Here is a 21,361-nt window from a genome sequence, read left to right on the forward strand (position 1 = left end):
TGAGTCCTAAAAATTTTTCCACCATACCAAGCACTAATCAAACTTGTAATACCATCAAATTAGTCCTCGCTAGCACAAATAGGTAATATATTCATCCAATAACCGCTGAAAGGTTTCGTCCGACCATAAACCTCCCCAAAAACCGTGAATTCGCATACATTTCCAATCAATCCCGATCCTGACCATACGGCACGAGGGTCTGAATCCACCCCTGCCATTACCAGGGTGGATATTTGATGGTTGGCCGGCCGAGAGCAGGAGGGGTTCCCTAAACGAGTGTTATTTTATTTAGGAAATTAATTTGCCCACTTAATGTAATCAGCCGGATCATTGCCGTCGTAAATATAAAGCCTCGTTCGCACGTCCGCTTTACGACCGCGGATTTCTCGACAAGAACGCCGCTTAAGTTATGGCCGCACTCGAGTTTTTACTGATATGGCATTTTATTTCGACTATAACTGACCGATTATTTGGGAAATTATGGGGACGTATGTTTTTCATCGGGCTGTTTGGAATTTTTGTGTAATTTGATCACGTTTTTAACGACAGAATATTAATATGTATCATAAACACTTATTCAATACTATATGTATAATAATAGTTATGTTGAAGTGCCTTCATTTCCTACTGTTATATAAAATACAATGAGTAACGAGGTGAAGTCTAGCTTACACTATTCCACTCAATCTCAAACAGAAAATAAAAATCATTCATAATCATTCATAAAAATACAAGAGAAAATAAATTAACATAGTCAAATAATTAACTTTAAGCGAAATCTTGTATCAAAGCACTTATGCCAATAAATCACACAGCAAACATCAACCAAAATTGAATTAACTACTGAGATAAGGATTAATCATTTTCAAAATTTGACATTTTTCAAAAGCAGCAACAAAAACAAGATAATCCATTATTCCATTTTCCAAGAGATGGCTTCAGTTATCTGTATCTCACGTTGTATAAGTTCGATCTTCTCCACTAGATTAGAAAGATGAGATTTTGTACTGCAAAAACTTTTGTGACAGTTTGGTGATTAGTTGACTCAGTTGTGTTTGAGCGCTCGTCAAAGAGGGACACTAGCTAAGCGAAAATACGCTAGATTTCACAGTTTTTCATTGATAAAGCGAAAATGCAAGCCAGACAGTTTTTATGGTTCTGATACTGCAATAGCCGATCACGATCATTTTTGGTTACGTCGTTTCCGTTCCGGTAATTTCGATGTCGAAGATGCACCACGCACTGCAAGGCCAATTGTTGAAAATGTCGATAAAATCATAGACATCGTCGAGTCTGGCAGTCATATAAACATTGTTTCAATTGCCACAGAGCGAAAGATTTCACAAAAAACCTTTTGGAATCATTTGCATAAGGCTAGTCCCAAAAAGAAGCTCGATGTAAGGGTACTACACGAGTTAACGCAAAGACCCTCATAAAAAGAATTTCCATCTGCGACTTTTTGAAGTGATTGGTTACTGATGAAAAATGGATTACTGACGACAACGTCAAGCGAAAACGGTTGTGGTAGAAATGCAGTGAACCGGCGGAAACGGTGGCCAAGCTAGGATTGACGGCCAAGAAGGTTTTGCTGTGTGTTTCGTAGCATTGGCAGGTAATTATCTACTATGAGCTGCTCGCCTACGGCACAACTGTTAACTCGGAACTGTACTGACAACAAATGGAAACTAGGATCTATTAAAGACAAATCTATTATAAGAATGGTATCGAATTATTGTATGACCGCTATAATCGTTCTATCGACCTCGAAGGCTACTATATTGAACGTTTATAAAAAATTTTTTTTTTGTTAGCCTACGAACTTTTCAGCCTGACTGTTAAAACTTGACGTTTATTTAAAATTAGTTTATTTTGTTTCGCTTTATGCATAATTACTAAAATGAGGAAGTGGAGTGAGAAGCTTTTGAGTGCTTGCTCATTTATGCGCCATTTTTGCGCGTGTTCGCCATATATACCTATATAATATACTGTTCTGTGGTCCTAAACACAAGCTGGAAGTCTAAACTCAGTTTTTAAATATATGCTTCAAAATTCAATTATATTATGCGATACAATTACTGCCTTAAAAGAAAAGAATTAGAGTACCTACTTTCTACACAATTTCATTAATCACTTTGTTTCTTCCAAAAGTGCCTTGGTCCTCTCGTATTATATTTCCTCTTTCGTGAGATTATCAACTCACATTTCGAAAATAATCATCTCTTCAACTATCATGGTTCAAATTTTGTATAGGACCATTTCAGCCGAGACTGGGGAGGTCGTCGATACCTGACCATGCTGGCCTGAACTCAGACGGCACCGAGACTATAATGGACTTAACTTCACTCCTTTCCTCATTCTTTTCGATATTCATCTTGAATTTTCTATAATTATGGATATACGATCAACATGAAATTTTCCACGATGTTTTAACTCATTTTTATCTCGATATTTAAAAAAAAATCAATTAATGAAACCGAATTCAAAAACGCAATAATCGAAATGAGTGAGTAATAACGAGATGAAAAAAAACTTCCATTGTCCTCCATTCCAAAACTGCCGAAAAGTTCCGGCATTGATTTAATCGACCAATCAGATCAGGGCCCCTCCACGCTCCCGGGGAGAAATAGCGGGGGCACTAAATCAGCGGAATGGATGTTAACGATGATCGTAGATGGCATGTTTTAAGGCTCTCCAGCGATTCCTCCGATTGCTTTCTGATATTTACGAGCGGAATGCGAACGGGGGGACCGGGCTTAATGCGTACAAATCGACGATATTAGAGCGGCACGTCTTCAGTCTAGATGGTGAAAATTCAAATAGATCCCCCCTTTCTTTCCCCGGGTTTGTTTTTCTTTCTGATTTATCACGGAAATATTCCGTCCGATATTATTCGTCTGGCTGGAATTTGGATTCCGTTCGATAAGTCGGCGGTGCTGCTGGTAAGAAGAAGAACATTTTCGATGGTGCGATGATATCTGTGACAGTGCCCTATTACCGCCTAGGCCAACATAGGCCATGGCCTAGGGGCGGCACAATTTTAGGGGCGGCAAATTTTTCGGTGAATAAAAAAAAATTCTTCAACTCCTCTACGAAAATGTAGAAATAGCCATCTTCGAAAATTTCGCACATTTTTTCATTACCAATGTATAATTCTTTTGAATGGAAGATAGAAATATTTTTGCATTTTTCACACCCCTCGGTAATCTGAAAATCAAAGGAGCCGCCCTAAAACCGAACAGCAGTCGGCACTGTCGGCGGTTAAGCGCATCAAAGAGAACGTGGAAAACCTATCCTATCGTAAATTGTAATTGCTACTAATAAAACACGGATTACTGTCAGGGAAATCAGAGGACTGGCATAATATTTAAAATATGAATGCGGCACGTTTGATGAGTTGCCCTAGTAGGTATTATTTTCAATGGATGCAAGTAACTAGTTAAATTTTTTGCGTGAATTTCGGAATCGGCACTGGCAGCTCGTCAGTCCTATTTTTCCGTCCATGCAATACACTCAGAATCGAGAACTAACCACTATAGAGTTGTCGCCAGTAATTTTTAAACATTACTAGTGCAATTTTTAGTATAAATAAATTTTGTGGGAACTTATCTTCAGATCTACTTGTTCATTCTTTTTTTCGCAATGTCAAGAAAACGTGAAAGTGGTTGTGAATATAGAAAACGAGCAAAGGAAAGATCAGAAAAAAATGAGGAACTGGTGAAGAAGATTCCCAAGATTGACACCTTTTTACAAAAAGGTGATAAAAAACAAAAAGTGGACTCGACAGAGCTGAGTGAAATTCAACAAGAATTCGATCAACCTTCAACAAGTGGTAACAACACATCAAACAAAGCTGAAAGCATTATGGAGATTCCGGAACAAGTGGAATCTTGTGAAAATCCGAAAAAAGCTTTTCCAGAAATTAGCGGCAGTTCAGATAACTTCAGTTATGATCCAGCTCTGTGGGATGAAATAACAGAGGAGTTGAGGCAGAATTTTATCAATCGTGGAATTAAACAAAATATTGATTTATTAGATTTTGAAGCTTCAAGAAGGAATTACAATGATCGCGTTCGATATTGTTCGAAAGGATTGTTTAAAACCCGATTGAAAAATGCCGAGACTCACACTCGCGATTTCTTGATTTACTCTGCCAGCACAGGACGTCTCTACTTTCTGCCATGCCGTTTATTCAATGGAAAAGGTCCATTTGCATCTACCGGATTTAATGATTGGAAAAATCCTATTACTATTGAACAGCACGAGAATTCACAGAATCACAAAAATTGTGTCCTAATTTTACTCCAAAGGCAAAAAGCAGCTGGCCAGGTAGATGCACTTCATGTTAAAGAATACAAGCGGGAAGTACAGTACTGGAGAGAAGTTTTAAAGAGAGTTGTTGCAGCGATCAAGGCATTGGCATCAAGAGGACTTTCATTCAGGGGTTCGACGGAAGTATTTGGTAGTCTACATAATGGCAATTATATGATGCTATTAGAATTTCTAGCTGAATTTGACCCTTTTCTTGCTGATCACATTGAAAAGCACGGAAATCAAGGCAGAGGGAACGTCTCTTACTTGTCATCATCGATTTGTGAAGAAATTATCCAAATTATGGCTACAGAAGTTCTAAAATCAATTGATCAGGAAGTTACAGAAGCCAAATACTATTCAATAAGCGTAGACTCCACACCAGATATAACGCATACCGATCAACTGGCTTTTATTACTCGCTATAATAAAGAAGAATGAAAACCAGTGGAAAGATTTTAAGGTAAGATTGAGAAAAGTTGTATTTTTTTCTTAATGTTTTCTCATTTACCAATACTGAAATGATGTTACTTTCAAAAAATGTTTTTAAGTGTAGTTATTTTATCAATTCCAGTTTATTAGTAAGAGCGATTAATGATCGAAACGTTTGAAATAACAAATTCATTACATATTATAATAATTTTGACATAAAATTGAAAATTTGAATTGATTTATGCAATGTAATTGTTCTTGTCCACGACTATTCTATAATATGCACATATGAATTATAGCAGTGAATAACTTATCAGCATCGTGATAGACTGACTGACAGTAAGATCAACCACCAAGCTATCAGCGCGGTAAAAAAAAAGGCTACTGATGGAATCGATGTCACGTGAAAATTTTGAACTTCATTTTGAGCTTGCAATTTTCAGTGCGAACGCAGAAAATGTTGTCATCGCTTTGGAAACTACTCTAATTTTTGAAAATGCAGATTAATTCGAATTTTACCCAGGAAGTCGTGGATAAAATCTAGTATTCTACTCACACATAATTACTGATATTTACTAGGGTGAAAAATAGTTATCTTTATGAGCTCATTGAATAATTTGGTACTAACTTAGGTAATTTTACTCACAGGATTTATACCAAATCCGGGACACAAGGCTGAAGACCTTTATAACGCTGTTATTAAGATGATGGAGTAGCATAATTTCAATTTTGCGAATTGTAGAGGTCAATCCTATGACAATGCGGCAAATATGTCAGGTATATTGGACTGCAAGCAAAAATAAAAGAAATCTCTCCTTTGGCATATTGGATCCCATGCGCGGCTCATTCGCTGAACCTCGTCGGAGAACACGCTGCTGGATCGTGTAAGGCATCTCGGAATTTTTTCTCACTTCTTCAGGATATTTACGTTTTCTTCTCAATCTCGACTGCTCGCTGGGGATACTAATGAAACATCTGACTGGCCCTTCAGTGAAACGATTATCTACAACTCGCTGGTCGGCGAGATATGAAGCTTGCAACAGCATGAACCAAAATTGGAAAGAAGTTGTCGCAGCTTTGAGTGAAATTGATGAGCGGGACAGGTCTAAGACTGGGAGTGAAGCAAAAGGATTGAAAATCAAGCTAACATCTCTGGAAACCGCAATAATGTTCGCTGTATGGAGTCCAATTTTGGAAAGATTTGATAAAGTGAGCGAAGCAATACAGAAAGTTGGCATTGGTATAGATGAAGTAGTTTTGTATTATGAGTCATTGGTTGATTATATCTTAGGATTAAGAGATCAATTTGATCGATTTGAGGAGAGAGCGAAGATCAATTCTGGATTTGAGAAATATCGAAGTGAAGAAAGAAGAGCCACAACAAGAACTGTTCCTGCTGATGAAACTCGAGTGGGACATACTGCTTTGAGTGGGAGGGAAAACTTCAGAGTAGGGGTTTATCTTGTTATAATTGACTATCTAATAAGAGAATTGAATCAACGTAAAAATTGCTACAAGGGTTTTGCTGCGAAATTCTCCTTTTTATTAAAACTGCAATCGATTAGTTCTGAAGAATTAGGAGTAGCGGTTACTAATCTCATCTCTAGTTTTCCTCAGGATTTAGATGAAAAACTCCACGATGAATGTTTGCACTTCAAATCCTACTTAGCACAGTTAGAACAACCTCCAAAAACTCTACACGAGATGAGTACCTTCATTAGAAGTGATAAAAGCTTAGTGCAAGTGTTTCCCTACATCGATATTACAATTAGAATGTTTTTATGCACTTTTGCAACGAACTGTTCAGCAGAGAGGTCGTTTTCAGCATTGAAGCGAATTTTATCCTATTTGCGATCTAGCATGTCTCAAGAGCGTTTGAATTCTCTGGCCGTTTTGTGCATTGAAGCTGAATTGTTGAAAAAATTAGACTTCGAAGCTGTGTTGCAACAATTTGCGGAAAAGAAGGCAAGAAGAAAACCATTATTAGTTTGATTATGAAAGCTGTAATTTTTTACTATGAAATATAACTCTGAAACATTAGATTGTTTTATTTCCAGATAGAAAATTGTCTTTATCAACTTCTGCGAAAATCACGTATTTAAAAAATTTGAATTTTTAAAATTCTCTTTACTCATAGGGGCGGCAAATTGTTTTTGGCCTAGGGGCGGAAAAGAGTTTAATCCGGCCCTGATCTGTGATTCTTACTTATCTTTTGCTGATATTTGGAGTAGCGCGAGGTTTTTCGAAAAAAACTTGCAAAATCATTTAAAAAGTCCACTTAAATGAATTTTTGACAGTAGAATTTGGACAACTGTCAGCGTCACATATAGGGATTCATGGCTTGGCTTGATATTCAAGCTACTGCACTTAAGCTTGACTTGAAATCAACTCAAGTCCAAGTCAAGTAGTAGTTTTTCAATGTGGAGGCAAGTAGTTATTTATTTATTTAATTATTTATTTATTCATAACAAGAACATATACAGGTAAATTAATACCCAAAACAATGTCCACTAATTAACATTGATTCACAGAAGTGCAAATACTTACATAGAAACAAAAAAAAAGAACAAAATTTTGATATTCAATTGAATAATTTTTATCCTTCATAACTACTTGTGATCTTTCTTTAAAAAAGGGAAAGTGCAAATACCTACATAGAAACAAAAAAAAAAGAACAAAATTTTGATATTCAATTAAACAATTTATTCTTCATAATACTTGTGATCTTTCTTTGAAAAAAGGGAAAAAAATGATTCAGCGAAAATAAACAAAAAAAAACGATCAATTAAGTAGAGATACCTCTGAAGTGGTTACCCAAACATCTTTTGACATATTCGTGGCTCTGACCAATTGCATCCACTAGATCCTTGAAACTGTTACAACGACCAAGCATTCTAATAATAGGGGAATTCCTGGAGCTGTTATGAAGTAATTGACTAAGTAAGACTTCAAAATTATCAGGCTATACAGAGTGTTCCTTAATTGGTGGTACAAATGAAAATGGCAGATTCCTTGGATAATTTTAAGAAAAAAAAATCCTATAAACATGGGTCCGCAAACCCTTTGTTTTCGAGATACAGTGTGTTTCTTGTAATCCTAGTTTTTTGATGATTATATCAGTTTATTGAATCTTCATTAAACTTCGCTACATATTTGGTGAATAATTACCTATACCGCCAAATATAAGCTAAATATCTTGTGAAGAGAAGGACCTATGAGAAAAAAAACATGAAAAATCAAACTTCAACACGAATTTTGAGAAGTTCAAGAGTACATTTTTAGTAATGGCTATTTCACTAGCCAAAAATCAAAGGATGACAGGTTCAAAAATGACAGCCTCCCAGATAGCGGGTTATTGAAAATGAAACCTCTTATTGAAAAAAACTTTAGAATAGCGCGAGGTACCTAATTCGAATAGAACTTCTATTTCTGATGTATTTTGTATAATTTTTGAGCAATTACAAATTGATAAAAGTTAAAACTTTACGATCCTATTAAATTGTGTATTGTTGTACATGGATATCGATGTGGTTACTACGATTGGTAAAGCGATGTATATTCAAGTATTATCGAAATTATACAAAGTAGCTGAACTAAATCGAACGTTCTGCTTGATCAAAAATTAAACTAAAAAAAAAATAATAAAATAATAGTAATATACACAATGAATGGAAATCGGTATGGATAAGATAAACCACTCCTAGTGTTAAATTTACAACTTTTATTTACTAAGAACCACAATGTTGATTTCCTACTGTTCTATTCTTTATCGAACATAATAAATCACGCCTATCCGAAATCAATCATGATTATTAAGACGTCATAAAAGTGATAATGAAACGGGTATTAATCGTCCAATTAGTGTCTGTCGTTTGCATTCCACCCTAATACTGACTGACACCTGACAACCGCTTAGTTTGACGAGTAAACAGTCAGCTCGCATCAGTTTGACGTAATGTCATAAACAATTTATTGCAATCGATGTAATGGTGTACCTAGATAAACCGCGATTACCCGGTGTCAGTCCAAAAAAGAGAAAGAACTTTGTTTATTCGATGGTGTGGAACGAAATACTTATACGTCAGTGGGGTCATGACAGATGACATATGCGGTTATTGTTTTATTATCAGTCCTTTTTTCCCATTATACACCATTTTGCGAACGACCAGCGTTCAGCATACCACCTTTTAAACACTTATCAAGACATTGCTTCGTTGCACTGTAAATTTTGATATCGGAAACTAAACATATTTTTCGTCCCAAAAAGTGATTACAATGCTTGTTTTCCTTTGGTAAATTGTGAAGCAACAAATGACAGAATATGAAAATTTGCTAAAACTTTCAATGGAAGTCTATTCAAGAAAACCACTGACTTATCTTGCTTAAATTATAAGATATGTCAAATTATATTGGTCTTAGAACGCTCCCTTGTGGAACCCCCTAGGTGATAAACATTGATTTGATGATTGATTTGATATGTAACGATTCTGAAAACATAAACTGTTGATACCAATATTTTGCGCATCAGTTGAATATGCGTCGATAAATAATTATTAGGTATACCTAATATGTTTTCATTTCTATTAATCCTAATTCCCTCGAATGATTACCGGTAAAGCTGCTTTTTCCAATTAACGTGATAACTGATAATCCTTGCGACTGGTGTCGATTGATAAAGTCATTAAAGGTTTTGGGAATACCAATAAGTCATATGGTGGAATAATCATTTTCGAATTAGGTGTGGAATCTGCTGTGAAGGTGAAGGTTGAGATTTCATCAAAATAGCGAATAGGAGTTATATCCACGGAAATATTGACAAAATTGGTTGCTAGATCTAACTTATCCTCTCATTCATTGATTTTAAGAAGGCATTGAAAAAAGATTTTAAATTATGTTTTGAATGACTTTCAATCCCTTTCGAATCTAACCCATCAAAAGAATATATATCGAATCCCAATAAGATAGATTTGAAAGTTTTTACTTCAGTGTAAGTTTGATTGATTGATTGATTTGGTCTAGACTGCCGTATGTAAGATAGCTCTCAAACATAATGTTTTAAGAGACCTGAAATTTTCAGGTTAGATTCAGTCTCCAAATGTCTCGGTTAAGTTCGTTAATGGGTAAAATCCATTCAATTGTTCTGGAGTTGTGCTCATAGAATAATCCATCCAACCTAACTGAACTTCTGTAATCAACTGAAAAATTGTATAACAAAAGTTCAAGCAGAATTTCGTGAGGATGGTTAAATTAAAAAATAAAAAAACTCCGATATCTCAGAATATATATGTCAGATTTCATTGAAGGTTGGTGCGTTTATTGAGTTCTTCGATAAAGTGAGCTAACCAAAAGTTCAGCTAGTAGCTTTGATAAAAATAAAATGATTAAATTTTTTCTGATGTAATATAGTTTGAACCAAAGAAAGCTTTTGGAAAATGGATTGTTCTGTTTCGAATTTTTGGTTATTTGACGTAAGGGTTTCACGTCAGTATATTCTTCATTTTCACATTACAAAACTTCCCTCTCAATTTTTTTTTGTTAGTTGCCCTTAACAAAGAGTCCATGGAAAAAAATAGGTCCCAGAATTGTTCCTTGCATCACACCAATATTGACCGCTCTGTAGAAACACGACAAAAGCCGATAATTATACAATCAAACACGAAAAAGTCGACACCGAAAAAATTAATACCTAATCCATAACTTTAACACCTTCGCCCCACGCCATCTGCCTTTAAACTCGTGTCCCCATCCTGCGCAATTATAACACTTTAAATTCGAAATTAAACAGAATGAATTAGAATTAGCCGCTAGTGCGTCGCCCGCTCAGTTCTTTGTGTGCGACCCTCCCCCTCCCCTTTCAATTGCAAATGCAAACAGCCATCATCGCGCGCACAAAGCCCGTGCGATATTAACGATATAAATTGCTACAAGTCGAAAATAAATAACTGGTAAATGGCTGGTGACAGAACGACAGATGGTCACCTGCTAATAGAGAGACGGCTAGAAAGGGTCCTGGACCTGTTAGACACCGGATGGAGTGACGCGGGACAGAGGCAGTGTGTAAACAAACGACCCCAATGGTAATTGCGAAGATGTGACGGTTCCAGCGCTAGGGAGATTGAGTGAGACATAAGGTGGAATCATCCGATGTCCAAACACGACTGGGCCGGGTGACTAATTTTGAGAAACAATGGGCGTTTGCAGTATGCCAAAGTTCTAACACTGCGAATTCCTCTATCGGCGGCAAGATCAAAGGTGTCGGAGTGTTCGTTATAGATATAATGTTGAAAGCTGGATTATTCAACACAATTGGAAGATGCCGAGCATCTTCAGGGGTTTCTAGGTCGATACATGAACTCCAACCCTCCTTTAACTTTTTAATACCTTTTTTGTGGTAGGATTCGTCTTTGCTTTCGGAATAGGCTTGAACCTGAGGCAATCATCTCGTTAAAGTCAAATTTCATTCCCTTGAGCATTCTTTTGAGGTGTGCAAAAAGCCAGAGTAATCTCTGGCGGCCAGATCTGGTGATCAAGCAGTTGGAGGCGCTATTCGTTCAATTTGACTGTGGTTTTCATCGATTTGTGATAAGGAGCTTTGTCTTGGTGCAAGATAATTTTTTCTCTGGCATTTGAGGACGTGTTTTCTTACTCGTAATATCTGCACCACTCGATCCATTAACGTCATGTGATATTTACTATTGATGGTTGCACCTTTGTCAAGATTGTTAGTAAACATTGTACATGATGTACAGCTTTGCTTCCACCGTTTTGCAATAGATGGCTGTAGCAGTAAATGATTGTCGAAATAAATAGATCGTAGATGTCATACAAAAAGCTTAGGTATTTGTGAACAAAACGCCATCGAAATATTACTCGATTTGTGTCTGTATCATAAAGTTTTTCTCGATTAAACATGTCAGCTTACGAGCCAAATTCTCGTCATTTGCGGGAGGATTTAATTTTCTGCTCTAATATAAAGAAATCTGCGGTTATTGCTTCTCGAATTCTCTCAAATACCTATGGTAAGGCCGCTATTAATGAAAGAACGTCTCAAGAGTGGTTTCAACGCTTCAAGAACGGTGATTTTGAGGTCGAAAACCAGCATGGCGGTGGAAGAGAGACGGTTTTCGAAGATGCAGAATTGGCAGGATCATTGACATTGGCACACAAGCCATTTCAAAACGCCTGAAAGTCATGGAAATGATTCAGAAACAAGGAAACAGAGAGATGTTGAACGGCGTTTGTTAGCTTGTGAACAGCTGCTTGCAAGGCAAATTGTGACTGGAGACGAAGAATGGGTTCATAATAATGGGATAATGCCAAGCGCCGAAAATCGTGGGGATATCCCGGCCAAGCTTCCACGTCGATGGCCAAACCGAATATTTACGATTCCCAGGACATGCTCAGTATTTGGTGGGACCAGCTTTGCGTAGTTTATTATGAGTTGTTAAAACTGACTGAAACAATCACAGGGGATCGTTATCGAACGCAATCAATGCGCTTGAGCCGAGCATTGAAAGTCAAACGCCGCTAAACAACGAGGGACATAATAAAGTGATTTTACAGCATGACAATGCTCGACCCCTTGTCGAAAGTGGTCAACACATACTTGGAAACGTTGAAATGGGAAGTCCTATCCCACCCTCCGTATTTTCCAGACATTGCTCTGTCGGACTATCACTTGTTTCGATCAATGGCACGGTCTATTGAAGAAGTGAAAAATAGGATCGATTAATGGATCGCTTCAAAAGATGTATTTTCAATGCGGGATTCGTACGCTGCCCGAAAGATGGGAGAAAGTAGCGGACAGCGATGGACAATACTTTGAATCATAAATGTATAACCAGTTTTTTACAATAAAGCCTCGAATTTCGGAAAAAAAACTACGGAAGCATAGTTGAACGCCTATTATTACAAGAAGAAAAATAACATACTGATTTTTTAGAAGCAAAGAACGAGCAAGCATGGTGTCTACACCAATTGGCACAATATTTCCATAGAAATTCGTTCATTATTCGTGAAAATCCTCGTCGATAGTTAACAAATCTTTTCTCAAAACCCCGTCATTTCGATATAACTACAACAATTGACGTACTTACGCAAATTATGATCCAATAGTTTCATCATTAGCCGGATCAATGGCCAAACAATACAATTCGAACGATACGGTGCGGTCGATTCAATTATGGAATCATTGGAGAGTTAGAGCGTCAATAAAACTGTCACAACAGAAGCTCATAAAGAGTTAACACCATTAATCAATCGGTGGAGCGGGGATATCAAAAATTCATTTGTTCGAAATACGGCTCTAAACGTTTCAACCCCTCACTTAAATGCGCTATTGCTGGGCAATGAATTGAAAAATTTTCGATGAGAGTTTTGATAAGAGGTGTTATGACGGTTTTGAAGTTGATGGGGGGTTGCAATTTGTAATTTTGTGATTGATTGAATTGCCTTCTTGCTTCTGGGCGTGTCGTTCGTTATTTACGGTTTTCATGAATGCATATCAAATAAAATAAATTTGGGCAAATATTTTGATATTTATAACAATTATTACGCAAACACTGAGTCTTCTATAGGTTTATTTTATATTTTGACTAATACAAAGGAGAACTTGTAAACTTGTGTAGATAAAAAAAGTGGAAAATTCACGAAAACTTAAAGGAACTGAATAAAATTTTCAGACTATCAGAAGATATTTAACAATGAGAATGAGTTTACATCTGTTCATACAGAAGAATATTTTGGAAATTACACCTATTTATTACGATAGATTCTAAGAGTATTAATAATTACTTTCATTTTCCATATGGACGATTTCGAAATTATTATAACAGATATAATTACATGTATCCTATTCTTGAAAGATCTTCCTGTTTTTCGAATGTGAACCAGAAGGAAATCATTGCAAATCAACTTGTACTCTTCGGGTTTATATTCTTTCTTAGTTCAATCTTTATTATTTTTGATGAAAATATCTTAATTATTGATTGTTCTGAAAAGAAAATTTAGATGTGCAATACTAATTAATAATTTGAAAATTTTCATCAAAAATGACAATGAAACTGCAACACCCAGAAGGAGCTTTTTAAATTTTTTTTTGGAAAAACTTAGGTAGTATAGTAAGAAGTAAATTATTGAATTTGGAGAAAAAATCGTGAAGGTTTTTCCATGTAAACAATTTTTGTTATCAATGTTTTTTGTTTGTTTTTGTATACAATAAGTTTCATGAATAATTTTTCACCATTTCGTCATTTTTTTATTGATGTGCACACTACGCAATAAACTGCTAAAAATCAAGTAACTTGATAGAATGTACTTGTTTTTTCAAGTTAATACTTGATTAATAAATACTTAACTTGACATTGATTTCAAGTCAAGCCAAATCAAGTAGTTTGAATACCAAGACAAGCCGTAAATCTCTAATCTGCAGGATATTAGTGGACAAGTGGGACAAACTTCAGAGGGTTGATTTTGCATGAAAAAATAATTTCAGTTTGCTATATAATTTTTGTTTGCAAAGGCTTTGTATTTCATAAAAAGTGCACAATAACAGGGTGTTCAAATCTGTCCAATCTGGACGTCCAATTTTCGATGACTTTTTCCAACATTTGTGACCGTATATCGACAATAACACGGCGAATATTGTCTTCCAATTGGTCAAGGGTTTGTGGCTTATCCGCATAGACCAATGACTTTACATAGCCCTACAGAAAGTAGTCTAGCGGTGTTAAATCACAAGATCTTGGAGGCCAATTCACAGGTCCATAACGTGAAATTAGGCGGTCACCAAACATGTTTTTCAATAAATCGATTGTGGCACGAGCTGTGTGACATGTTGCGCCGTCTTGTTGGAACCACAGCTCCTGGACATCATGGTTGTTCAATTCAGGAATGAAAAAGTTAGTAATCATGGCTCTATACCGATCACCATTGACTGTAACGTTCTGGCCATCATCGTTTTTGATGAAGTACGGACCAATGATTCCACCAGCCCATAAAGCGCACCAAACAGTCAGTTTTTCTAGATGTGTTTCGACATACACTTGAGGATTAGCTTCACTCAAAATGCGACAATTTTGTTTGTTGACGTAGCCATTCAACCAGAAGTGCGCTTCATCGCTAAACAAAATAAAATGGACGTAGTGCGCGATACGTATTCCGCACAGAACCATTATTTTCGAAATGAAATTGCACTATTTGCATGCGTAGTTCAGGCGTGAGTCTATTCATGATAAATTGCCAAACCAAACTGAGAATAAATCACTTGACAGCTGTTAAATCGGTTGCCATCTTGAACAGTAAGGCCAACTTAAAGTTATATACCTCGAAAAAAAACACCCTATAGTTTTGTCGTATCTGCTACCGATTTCGAGGAAAACATTTCACACTATCCTTCAGTAATCCCCAGGAAAATCCAAATTATTATAAAGATCCAGTTGGTGAACTGTGATAAATAAATTAATTATAAGTTTTGATACTTATTTGCCTAAACTGTAAAGAAGATTCGATAAACTCGTATAATCATCACAAAAAAAATCACAAAAAAGTAGCACTACAAACACCCTGTATTTTGAAAGCACAGTGTTTGTGGGCCTATATTTAATGGACTTTTTTCTTGAAATTATCTCTCATTTTCCTTTTTACCACCAATTTAGGAACATCCTGTAGAATAAACGTATGCAAGTATAAAATTACATTCTCCCAAAAATTAATTCCATAAACTACCTCCTAGCAACTGCAATAATTCTCTCGTTGAGCCCATTCCAGCGACGTATAATTTCCGTAGGAGAACATTAGCGAAAGTGTCGATCCTCGGAGACTTTCCTGATTAACTATCTCAAATTAGGCGCGCAAACTTCGTCGGTAACCGCACATCATAGCCGTTGTGTGGCCGAGATCGAGGGGTGCGCCGAGCCCCCTTTGCCACCCTCTCAATTTGACTCCATGTGTTCGCAAAGTGCCGCACCAGTATCTCGTCCGAGATAAATTAGCGCAATTGCTCAGTTGGCTGTCGCCGGCTTTTGCATCGCGTTGGGGTTCGGTCGATGTATTGTATTTGTTGGGTGTTTGTTCAACTTTGTTTGTCTAATTGGTCTTTCTTTGTGTTTTTTATTAGTTTTTTGTTTTTTTGAATTTCACCGTAACAGTCTGGATAATTCCATATAATGATGGTTTGTTGTTTCCTTTTTATCATTTAGTCATAATCTATGTAATTTTCGAATTTATCAAATGATGAGGTGTGACTCTCTGATGGCGAATCTGTCCTCAAATTCGATTTTTCGTCCACTCGGCTCGATTTGAAAAAAGGTGGCACACATCTCAGCAGATCATGTGAGCGATAAATATTGATGAGACTTTTTCACCTGGAAATATGTTGTTTTTTCAGAACTGATGGCAATAAAAAATAAATGTTAACACCAGGGGATTCTACTGAAAAAAGTGCCTGTAGAATGTTTTTTTCATGTTAATAGAACTCATAATTACTAATAGAAATTATAAAGAAGTTATGATAACTTTCTATTTCACATCATTTTCCAATTTTCCCTTAAGCTTGAAAACAGTTGAATTTATGAGGTTGCAGTTTTCACCAAACTGATTATCTCAAAAATCGAGCCAGAAAATGTGACATTCATTTTTTGCTAGCTCAAAGTATACTGCCAGCCCCTGTACAAAACATGAAATGGCACAAAGTCTCATAAAAAATTAAGACTTTTCACTATCCGACAGGCAAAAAAATCAGTGCATGCCATTTGAATAAATGGACTCTTTCGGATCAGACTTGAAAACTTTTCGGGAATCTAATGAAAAATAAATCGAATGGTTTTCAAGATATGATTTTTAGTTTAAACCTGGTTTATCCATGTGCAATAACACCCCATACCATGACGCCTACTGTCTGGTGTACATGACGCTCAACATCAAACTGAGATTCACGTCTTTCTCCCCGATGTCGTCTAACCCTTCTTCGGTTATCATGTGCACCCAAGGAGAATCGAGATTCATCAGAAAAGACGACCTGATGCCATTCCACATTCCAATGTTGACGTTCTCTGCACCACTGTAATCGTTGCCGGCGATGCTCAACCGTCAGAAGTAATACAAGAAGGAGTCGATAATGCTGCAGTCCAAAAAACCTTATTCGGCGGTAAACCGTTCGAACAGTTATAGAATGGCCTTTTTCTCCTAACCACTCATCAGCCAAAGATCGAGTTGTCGCAAATCGGTCTCTAATAATTATAAGTCTTAGACGTCGATCTTGAACTTTAATTGTGCTCCTTCAACGTCCGGTGCCTACTCTTCTTCGATTTTGGGCATTATCAAACCACGCTTGACAACATCTCTTAACAATAGTTGGATTTCTGTCGTACGGTTAGCGATTTCGCGAAATGAGAACCCTGCCTCCCGTAGACCAAAAATTCGACCACTTTCAAATTCACTCAGCTGGCGATAAATTCCGCGTACACGTGCTCTAGGCATTTTAACAACAACTAAACATCGACTTTGGATATCCTCGAACAGCTGGTTTGTTGTAAAATTCAAACAACTTGCGAAAAACGACTACAATATTCAAGTAGATATACATATTTCAAAATGGAAACACAAATAAAATCACTATAAAACATGACAAAATATAAAAGAATATAGTTTCTTAATGTTGAGAAACCTCCAAGCACTATATGATTACATCATTTTCCATTGAGGATCTAGGTAAATAAATATATTATGGATTTTGCAAAAAATGTTTTCATACCTCTTCCACCATTCTAAAATATTCCTATTCAGAACTGTTAGCAGGTGGTTCAGTCCGGCATTTGTCTCTTTCATCACGCCAAGCCATTCCATTGGCCCTATTTACAGGAGATTTCTTGGAAAAACTTAGGTGATCGATGTCAAACTCACCTATTTATCCTTTGAAGATGATTTTTTTTGTCTGAGCGCGCACGAACATGCAGAAATTGATATTAAGTCAAGCAAGGAATATCTGAATTCAAGTCAAGTTCAAGTATGTAATTTGTCACGAGCTTGATTTTCAAGTCAAGTAATTGGTTAAAATATCGAGCTAATTTGCTTGATGAATCCCTACAGTGTAGATTGTGCATAGTAAAAAAATGATCAATGATCAATTATCCGTACTTTTTCAACTTAATCTATAGGTACCAATTTTCCTTCAATTTTCATTTTATAACTAACAGTACACAAAACATATGGATAAATTTATGAAAATTTGAAGGGAGGTAACAATTTTTTTTATTCGAACGATTCCAATTCTTAATCACATATCAAAACATCTCGCATGCAATTCCATCCGAAACATATTCTTCCGCACCACCGACTGATCCCTTCCACTCAACAACACCCCTCCCACATTGTCCTCAAATATTACCAAATTGCACGATCATGATTTGTATTCCGGAAAAACGAATAATATCCATTTATGCCGATTCTCCAGAATTCTGCGAAAATCCGACGAGAACAGATGTGCACAATACCGATCGCCCGCTAAACAGCACCATACGCTCAGAAAACGGGATAAACATTTTCGAGGCTCCCGGCCAAGGACTAATCTCGTAAAAAGCATTACAATTAAGCTCTCTTCTGTGTAACAATCGGACGGACTATGAGGGAAGGAAGAATCAACGAGGCGTTAAACGTCGGGAGGGATTCAAATTTACAAAACAAACACCACCAGACCGAAATAATATGGGCCGTATCCGATCCTTTGTGGGCACCTTTAGAACCATAGAATTTGTGATTTGGGTTGCCGATAAAGGGGTGTGTTTGTGTGTTGTTTGTGATCTGCTGGTTTGGCTTATTGCTTCTGATCTTTATCGTTATTAATGTTTTTATTAATTTTTAAGAATTCTTGAGTTATAACTAATTATTCATTTATGGGCTTCAAAAAACTTTGATCTACTTATCAACTCCATTATTTCACTTTGAATCTATTGTGGAACCAAAAATAAACTAGGTTAAACAAATGCAAGTACACGTAACTCGTCCAAGGCCTAAACGGTAAAATAGTCATTTGTTTTAATAGGCAGCAAAATAGTAGATTGTCTGCCGCGTCTAATAGTTCATCTATAAGGCATTCAATCTACTTTGTTGCTGAGTTGAACATATAATATTTTTTTCGATTTTTAATGATATATGTAGGGTATTGTATTTGCAAATTATTATCATGTACAATTCCCAGAAATTGAAACAAAATTTGATAGAAATCACAATTGATGGAATAGTTGCTTTCTATGGAAATGTCCATAATTATTATACATAGTTTGACAAGTCATGAAATTTCTAGTTTTGTGAAAAGATAATGGTATATTAATATTATTGGCAGTGATAGCGACTTACTGCTCCAGAAATAAGGGAGGTGCCAAAAAATATAGATTTGATAAAAAATGTAATTTTTTTTATTCCAATTGAGAATAATTATTTTACTGCCTTTGCTGTCTACGCAGGAAAAGTAATATTTTGCTGAGTTATAATGTGACTACAAAATTAATATTTGCTGTCAGTCGGAGAAAATAATTATTTGTTTTACTAGGCAGCAAAGTGGTAGATTGACTGCCGCGGCTGATAGTTCAGCTTTGGCAGTCAATCTACTTTGCTGCCGAGTTGAACACATAATTTTTTCTCCGATTGTTTTAAATGATATATGTAAGATATTGTATTCGCAAATTAGTAGAATTCCCACAATTCTTTGTATTTTTCCTGTAGTGATAAATTATTACAAAATTTGATAGAAATGGCAATTGTTTGAATGGTTGGTTGCTATAGAAATTAGAAATGTATATGTCCATAATAATTATAGCTTGACAACTCATGAATTGTTTCATGCCCATTGAGAATAATCACTTTGCTGCCTAAGCAGGAAAGTCCTTATTTTTTTTTCATCAAAAAACAGTGTATTATTAATAAAGATATGATGAAGAAAGAACTTCGAATTCCTCTCATGAAAACATTTAACATTCATCTGAAAATTATTATCTCAATAAATTGATTTATATTAAAAATGAATAATTGAGGTATATCATAATGAATAATTAGTTTAGACTATTCTACGAAATCATTTAACTATACTATATTTTTCCTGATAAGTCTAAAAAACAATTGGTGTTATCATTATTTCGATTTAAGAAAAATAATAATTCAGTTTTACAGAATGGCGAAAGCGCAGTAAATGATTTTTTCTGCTCTCATTGAAATACTATCAAAATCTCATTCAATTTTAAGGAGACATAAAGTAACATGAATAAATAATTTGATTTACTTTTCTAATTATACCACTTACCACTTGAAGTTCGGTGAATCAATCAGTTATTAATAAATTTTATTTTTTTCAGGTTGTGGTCCAGGACATGCCTTACTAGGGAAGACGAGAAGGCCAAGAACAGCTTTCACATCCCAACAATTATTAGAATTAGAAAGACAGTTTAGACAGAATAAATATTTATCTAGACCGAAAAGATTCGAAGTTGCTACAAATTTAATGTTGACTGAAACACAGGTGAGTTCCATCTTATTTTCTCTCATTGGTCAATCTTTCAAGAAAAACGTTTATATTTCTATAGTGAACATGTCAAAACGTAAATTCAAAGAGGGATCGAATTATAGCTTTTTCGCACGATTTTGAGGCTTTCTTGAAAATAATGAACATGAAAGGTTTTTTTGATCTGAGTATCTCTTTCCCAATAATGGTTCAACTTATGTGATCAGCTTCAAATTTTGTTAAAAATCAGGAAAATGTTATTTTATATCCACACCTAAATTCTCAAACTTCGTCTGTTCTAGGGTAACGGTACTATTAAGTAATTTATTTCGATCATCTTATCGAATTTTTTATGGTTCCATCTATCAATACATAACCTGCTGAAAATCCTCTTTCACGGAGTTATTGTTTAGTTGCCATGCAGGTTTATTTGAAGAAGGATCACCACAGCCTCAGTATGGCCAATGCTGACAAAATAAATCACTCCTGTCCTTAGCAATCCCTCATTCAAGTAAATAATACCAAATTTGCTACGATATCGGAAGGTTTTCTTCAACCAGGACCGAATCTCCAAGCGATGGTTTTTCGAATACTCAGGTGTACCAGGATCGCTACAGGCCCCTTATATTGGGGAATCATCTCTCATAGATTTATACTGATGGTATTCCATTAAAAAAACGTTACAAAAGTACAAAGTAAATATGAATGGAAAATTGCTACGTCTGAAATTTAAAATTTGAACAGGCAGTCCGATAAGCGGGAAAAACCGATCTCGCTCGAGCAATTTTAATCGTTAATTTTCCTTTGGCGAAAATCTCACTCGCAAATAACGATTCATCGGCAATTATACCTTCCGTTTCCCATTACCGGGTAATTGCTGTTCGGCTCACGCATCGGCAAACAGATTATGCAGAGATCTGTACCTATACGGCAACGTAAGACACGGACGGAGCATCAGCGGCTAAAAAATGATGATTTCTTGCTTGGATTCGGATAATGCCCCATCCACATCCGAACTGAGCTCAACTTCAAACATCAGAGACGTACCATATTTCAGCATTTCGGCTGACGTACTGCTGAAAATATGACGCTGATTTATCATCATCGCGGCTCTCTGCAGCCTTTCCGTCA

At 36.0% G+C, this 21,361-nt stretch overlaps 2 protein-coding genes across 2 annotated transcripts in view; both read left to right on the plus strand.

The window, feature by feature from the left end:
* Positions 1 to 21,361, plus strand: part of LOC123676444 (motor neuron and pancreas homeobox protein 1-like) — a 39,797-nt gene that overhangs the window by 15,938 nt on the left and 2,498 nt on the right. Inside the window, exon 2 of the mRNA XM_045612327.1 lies at positions 20,085 to 20,248. Within this exon, the coding sequence (XP_045468283.1) occupies positions 20,085 to 20,248 (164 nt within the window). The remainder of the gene's footprint in view (positions 1 to 20,084; positions 20,249 to 21,361) is intronic.
* Positions 3,162 to 5,447, plus strand: LOC123676436. Its single transcript, XM_045612316.1, has 2 exons — positions 3,162 to 4,771; positions 5,389 to 5,447. The coding sequence occupies exon 1, from the start codon at positions 3,640 to 3,642 to the stop codon at positions 4,747 to 4,749; it is 1,110 nt and encodes a 369-aa protein (XP_045468272.1). The 5' UTR covers positions 3,162 to 3,639; the 3' UTR covers positions 4,750 to 4,771; positions 5,389 to 5,447.

Source organism: Harmonia axyridis, chromosome 1 (assembly GCF_914767665.1).
Source record: "Harmonia axyridis chromosome 1, icHarAxyr1.1, whole genome shotgun sequence".
NCBI lineage: Eukaryota > Metazoa > Arthropoda > Insecta > Coleoptera > Coccinellidae > Harmonia > Harmonia axyridis.